This window comes from Balaenoptera musculus, chromosome 14, assembly GCF_009873245.2.
Source record: "Balaenoptera musculus isolate JJ_BM4_2016_0621 chromosome 14, mBalMus1.pri.v3, whole genome shotgun sequence".
Taxonomy (NCBI): Eukaryota; Metazoa; Chordata; class Mammalia; order Artiodactyla; family Balaenopteridae; genus Balaenoptera; species Balaenoptera musculus.
Genome location: NC_045798.1, coordinates 25,994,497 through 26,000,496, shown reverse-complemented (window position 1 = coordinate 26,000,496; position 6,000 = coordinate 25,994,497). Strand labels below are relative to the sequence as shown.

The 6,000-nt window shown below is 45.2% G+C and overlaps 1 protein-coding gene across 4 annotated transcripts in view; it reads right to left on the bottom strand.

Annotated features, from left to right (window-relative positions):
- Positions 1–326: 326 nt before the first annotated feature.
- Positions 327–6,000, bottom strand: part of UPB1 (beta-ureidopropionase 1) — a 32,290-nt gene continuing 26,616 nt past the window's right edge. For 2 of the 4 annotated variants that reach the window (XM_036823742.1, XM_036823745.1), the window contains one exon: positions 3,370–3,709. In XM_036823742.1, the coding sequence (XP_036679637.1) occupies positions 3,575–3,709 (135 nt within the window). In that variant the 3' untranslated portion in view covers positions 3,370–3,574. Of the gene's footprint in view, positions 972–3,369; positions 3,710–4,693; positions 5,100–6,000 lie in introns of those variants that run through there. The other 2 variants (XM_036823743.1, XM_036823744.1) reach the window with 2 other exon arrangements.

The window sequence follows — 6,000 nt, the reverse complement described above, 5'->3', positions numbered from 1 at the left end:
GGGCCAAAGCGTCGACTGGGCAATACCTAATATAACCTGCCATTCTTGGATTAATGACCTAGGCTAAGTGGAGAGGTCAGTATTTGAGAAAGCCATTTGACTTTTTCTCAGATAGACCTTGATGGTTTATGGGATTTGTCCAGCCTGTTGGGTCGAGGACCCTGGGGTGGGGGGCGGGTGGGGGAGGTGGGATTGAGGTTAATACTGCAGGTGGGACTCATTCTGCTCCTTGAAGCGCTGTGGATGAAATTAATTAAATGCCGAGAGACAAACTGAATTGATTTAGTCCAGCTTCTGTTGATCAGATTAACGAGAGCAACTGTTGGCGTGGTACACTCATGGGGAAGTTGCCAGAAGTCAAGATGGTGTAGAAATGAGGGGTGGATATTTTTGGAAGTTATCGTTGTGGGTCTCTCACATTTCTCGAGTTTCTGCCTGACTTGCGAGCTAAAACCATGAATGCCTTTGTCCCAGACTATTTTTCAAGGATGTCTGCAGAGCCAACAGCCTTGTAAGATAGAGATAGGTCTCCCTCCAGAGCAAAGCATAGGTGTTCTTGCGACCTTGGTAGAGAGGGGCAGCGTCTGTCTTTAGAACAAGGAGCAGACATACTTTACCATCCAGTATAAAAGAGTCAAATTCTCTAAGCTCTCATCTCTCTTTTTCCCTTTCTCTCCTTAATGCAACTCACTGTGTGTGTAGGAGTCACTTGGCCCTCTTTGTGTTGTCTTGTGGGAATTGGGGCTCAAGGAACTCCTGCAAGAAAATGCTGGTACTCTGGCTGCTGCTATTGTTGTAACGAAGTCCTTTGTCTCTGATCCAGGAGTGTTGTGTCTTTTGCTGAGCATCCATGAAACTGAGGTCAGCTAACTCATCAGCTTGCACATAGGGTAAGATCTCAGATTCTTCCCAGTTCTCGACAAGACGTTCATGCTTTTCAACACAGTGAATTCCATTTCTTGGGACCTACCCTAAAGAAAACAATAGAAATAAGACTAATTTAGCCACTAAAGTATTCATACCAGCATCATTTGTAACAGCAATGAATAAGTACATACATACATACCTTAATGTCTAATGTAGGGGAATAATTAAATAAATAGGGGGCCATCTACATGTCGAACACTATGCAGCTGGTAAAGTGTTTAAAAACAATTTTTTTTTTTATGGTGAAGGAAAATGTTCACATTACATTGAGAAACAGAAGGGAACACCACAAAATTATATGGACATTATGATCCCAATTATGTTAAAATAGGCATAGTCCATAAAATAGGACTGAAAAGAAATATGCCAAAATGTTAGCTATGATCTATCTCTGGGTTGGAGGACTAGAGATGATTTTTTTCTCCCTTCTCTGTATTTTCCCTTATCTTCTAAATTTTCTATAAAATATTTGCTCACTACAGTCAGAAGAAAAAAGCCGATTTCTCTTTTGAATACCACAGTCCCCAGCCATGAGATCCTCTGCCCAGGGCCCCAGCTGAACCAGCGTGCCTTCCTTTGCTCTACAGAGTTTCCCCAGGGGCCTGCTGTGCACCTGGAGCTGGGGACGGGAGAAACAAGAGCAGAAGCCCAGACCTCAGCCTGCACCATGCAGACATCTGCATTCCAGGGCCCATGACTCATCGTGGACTGAGGCGTGTGACCAGGATGGACTTCCCAGCACAATCATTTAATGGGTGTTGTTGGTTTTTTGGATTTTTTAAAAAAAATAATAACTAGCATTTATTGAGCTCTTACAAAGTGCCAGACTATTCTGAGTGCTTTACATCCTCATAACAAATCTATTAGGTAAATACTACTAATTTTTTTTTTTTGGCCGCATTGCATGGCTTGTGGGATCTCAGTTACCCAACCAGGGATTGAACCTGCGCCTTCGGCAGTGAAAGCCCCGAGTCCTAACCACTGGACCACCAGGGAATTCCCTATAGTTTTCATTGTAGAAGTCTTTCACCTCCTTGGTTAATTCCTAAGTATTTCTTTTTGATGCTATTCTAAGTGGAATTGTTTTCTTAATTTCCTTTTCAAATTGTTTAGTGTATAGAAATACAACGGATTTTTGTGTGTTGCTTTTGTGTCTTGTTGCTTTGCTAAATTCATTTATTAGTTCTAATACTTTTTTGGTATGAAATCTTTAGGGTTTTCTATATACAGGATGTCATCTACAAACAGATGATTTTACTTCTTTCAAATTGGGATATGATTATTTATTTATTTAATTGCTCTGGCTATAACTTCCAACACTATGTTGAATAGAAGTGCAAAAAGTGGGCATTGAGTCTTTCACCATTAACTATGCATGATGTTAACTGTGGGTTTTTCATATATGGTCTCTGTTATGTAGTTTACTTCTGTTCCGAGTTATGTTGAGTGTTTTTTTAAATCATGAAAGGGTTTTCAATTTTGTGAAATGCTTTTTCTACATCAATTAAGTTGATCATCTGAGATTTTAATGTGGCATATTACATTGATTTTTGTATTTTGGATCATCCTCGCATTCTGGGAATGAATCCCACTTGGTCATGGTGTATAATCCTTTCAACATGCTGCTGATTTCAGTTTGCTAGTATTTTGTTGAGGGTATTTGCATCAATATTCAAAGGGATATTGGTCTGTAGTTTTGTTTTCTTGTAGCATCTTTGTCTGGCTTGGGTGTCAGGGTAATGTTGGCCTTACAGAATGAGTTAAGAAGTGCTCCCTCCTCTTCAGTTTTTTGGAAAAATGTGAGAAGAATTGGTGTTAGTTCTTCTTTGACTGTTTGGTAGAATTCGTCAGTGAAACCATCAGGTCCCAGGCTTTTCTTTTTTGGGGGAGCGTTTTGATTACTCCTTCAGTCTCCTTACTAGTTATAGGTCTATTCAGATTTTCTATTTCTCTGTGACTCAGTCTTTTTTTAATAAATTTATTTTATTTATTTATTTTTGGCTGCATTGGGTCTTCATTGCTGTGCATGGGCTTTCTCTAGTTGCAGTGAGCGGGGGTGTGCGGGCTTCTCATTGCGGTGGATTCTCTTGTTGTGGAGCACGGGCTCTAGGCGTGTGGGTTTCAGTAGTTGTGGCACGCAGTCTCAGTAGTTGTGACACACCTTAGTTGCTCCGCGGCATGTGAGATCTCCCCTGATCAGGGCTCGAACCCATTTCCCCTGCATTGGCAGGCGGATTCTTAACAACTGCGCCACCAGGGAAGCCCCTGTGACTCAGACTTGATAGGTTTTGTATTTCTAGGTATTTGTCCATGTCATCTAGGGTATCCAATTTGTTGGCATACAATTCTGTTGGTTCGCAACCTCAGGAGTTCCCCGGGTGAAATTTAAAACTGGCCCCTGCTCTCGGAGGGCAAGAAGAGATCAAAGAAAGAAGCAGCCACTCCAGATTGGCAGGTGGCAGTTTTAATAAAAGGACTTACATAGGAAGCTTGTCTTGGGCGGCTGCAAGATGAATAGATCTCTGTCACCTGCCTGTCAGAATTTTAAGAGTTTACACAGTTGCCTTAATGAGGTTCAGTCACTAATACAGTCCAGATGGCCTCAATAACACACCACTCTCTCAAGGCTGCATCACCAATCTCGCTCCTAATGTAGGAACAGTGGGCAGAATGGACATTCCAAGGACAGGGAAGAGGGTAAGAGCCTCCAATTGCCCAGGTCCAGCTCACAGCTCATCAGTGCCTTTAAATCCAATCGAATTAGAGAAGAATTCCAGGAATCCTAGAACCAACACAGAAGACTCATCCTTGAGATTCTGTTCCTCTAGAAACAGTTCCAATACCAGAACCTACATCAGTCAGGGTCCACCAAAGAAAGAGAAACAGGGGAATTCCCTGGTGGTCCAGTGGTTAGGACTCTGAGCTTTCACTGCCGAGGGCGCGGGTTCAGTCCCTGGTCAGGGAACTAAGATCCCGCAAGCAGTGAGGCATGGCCAAAAAAAAAAAAAAAAAAAAGCAGCAGAAATGGTAGGATACATATTAAGGAATTCATTGCAAGGAATTGATTTCAGTGACTGTGGGGTCTGGATGGACAAGCCTGAAATCTGGAGAGCAGGCTGTCAGGAAGGGCAGACTGGAATGCTCGGGCCTGGGCTGAGGCTGCTGTACACACGTGAATCCCTTCCTCATCCGGGAAGCCCTGCTCCCGGGGCCTTTTGACGGATTAAATCAGGCCTACCCAGATTATCTAGGATAATCTCACTTGCTTGGTTAACTGGCTATGGGCTTTAATCACATTGACTAAATACCTTCACAGCAACACCCAGATTAGCGTCTGATTGAATAAGTGGAGACTATAGCCAAGATGACTCTTCCAATGACTTTCCCCCTGCCCGCAGCCACCAGGTGCCTCAGTGACTCTGGTCAGCCTCACCTCCCTCTAGCGCATACACTCCCACGCTGACCCTCGAATTGCTGCCAGTCTAAACGGAGAAGCGGAGAAACTCAGGACTGGGGCCTCCCACCTGTGTAACTTCAAACCAACTTGCACAATGGGTGCCTGGGAATGTCTTTATTTATTTTTTAAAATATTTATTTATTTATTTATTTATTTTGGCTGTGCTGGGTCTTCGTTGTGGCACACGGGATCGTTTTAGTTGCGGCACGCGGGCCTCTTGGTTGCAGCATGCATGTGGGATCTAGTTCCCCGACCAGGGATTGAACCCGGGCCCCCTGCATTGGGAGTCATAGCCACAGGACCACCACGGAAGTCCCTGGGATTGTCTTTAATTGAATTTCTAAAATTCACTTAACAAAGTTTAATCATTTCAAAGTGAACAATTCAGTGGATTTGGTACATTCACAATGTTGTATAGCCATCACCTCTATCCAGTCCCCAAACATTTTCATCACCACAGAAGGAAACCTGGTACTCATTCGACCCTCCCCACCCAGGCACTTTAAAACCAATCTGGGCAGCAGTGCTATCAGGGCATCAAGCAGGGAGAATTTGGACACTAGAGCCTGGAGCCCTGGCTGATCTGCTGTGGGCAGAGGTGCCCTCCTTGGCGGGCAGCGGCTGAAGGCTGCTACTCTTTCACAATCTTGGGGCTGTAGCTGGGTTGGACAGCTTCGGCAAGCTCCCGTGCATACATCTCGTATCTGCCTGTCATCTGAAAGTGAAACACAGACTTTAGAGGTTCCCGTTTCATAAACGCCCTCATTTGCTCGCCACCACCTGCTGCCACTGGAGGGCAGCCATGGGACAGAAATCCTTTAGGAAGGCTGGTTGACAGGACAGTCTCAGAGTATGATATAGAGGCACAACCCCCATGTAACCTTTTGGCAACGATTCTGGGGCTGTGGCGAAGATCACGGGTGCCGGTGATGACTCACACCCCCTAGCCCCTCCTGCTGAAAGACCTCTGTGATCTTCCGCCAGAAGGTGTGGTGGCTCCAAGGCAGGAGGGAGGAGGGCTTGACCTGCTCCCGGTCACGAGCCAGGAGTGGAGTTGCCGAGATTCGCACCCTGGTCCCCTGGCTCTGGAGGCCCATCCATTCCACATGGCAGCTCATCGTGGACACAGAGAGGCTGGGAGAGGCTGGGGGTGGGGCCGGAAAGCCCACCCAGGGTGCTCACACCCCAGCATTCCCTCCCTCCCTCCTTTCCAAAGCCTTGACGGGAACTCATGCCCATCACCATGGCTTGGGAAGCCTTCCGCTTTCAAAAAGTTACTAACGAGAAACCATTCTGTTTATTGGTTCCAACTTCTAATTTGTGTGGAATCCTGCATTAATCTAAACTTCTGGAGGAGGAGAGATAGGCCAGGAGACTTTCATGTGGGAAGTGCCTTCTCTGTCCAGTGAGAATCTGGGACTCAGGAAACGTGCCCAAGGACCCACCCTCACATAAACAGGGGAGTCAGGCCTGAAGCCCTTGTCTGGCTGGATCCGAAGTCCTGGTCCCTCCCAGATATGCTGCGCAAAGTCATTCCGTCCTGACAATGAGATGTTCATTTGTGTGTATGATTTTCTTTCTTTTTTTTTTAAATTTAATTTTTTTATACAGTATGT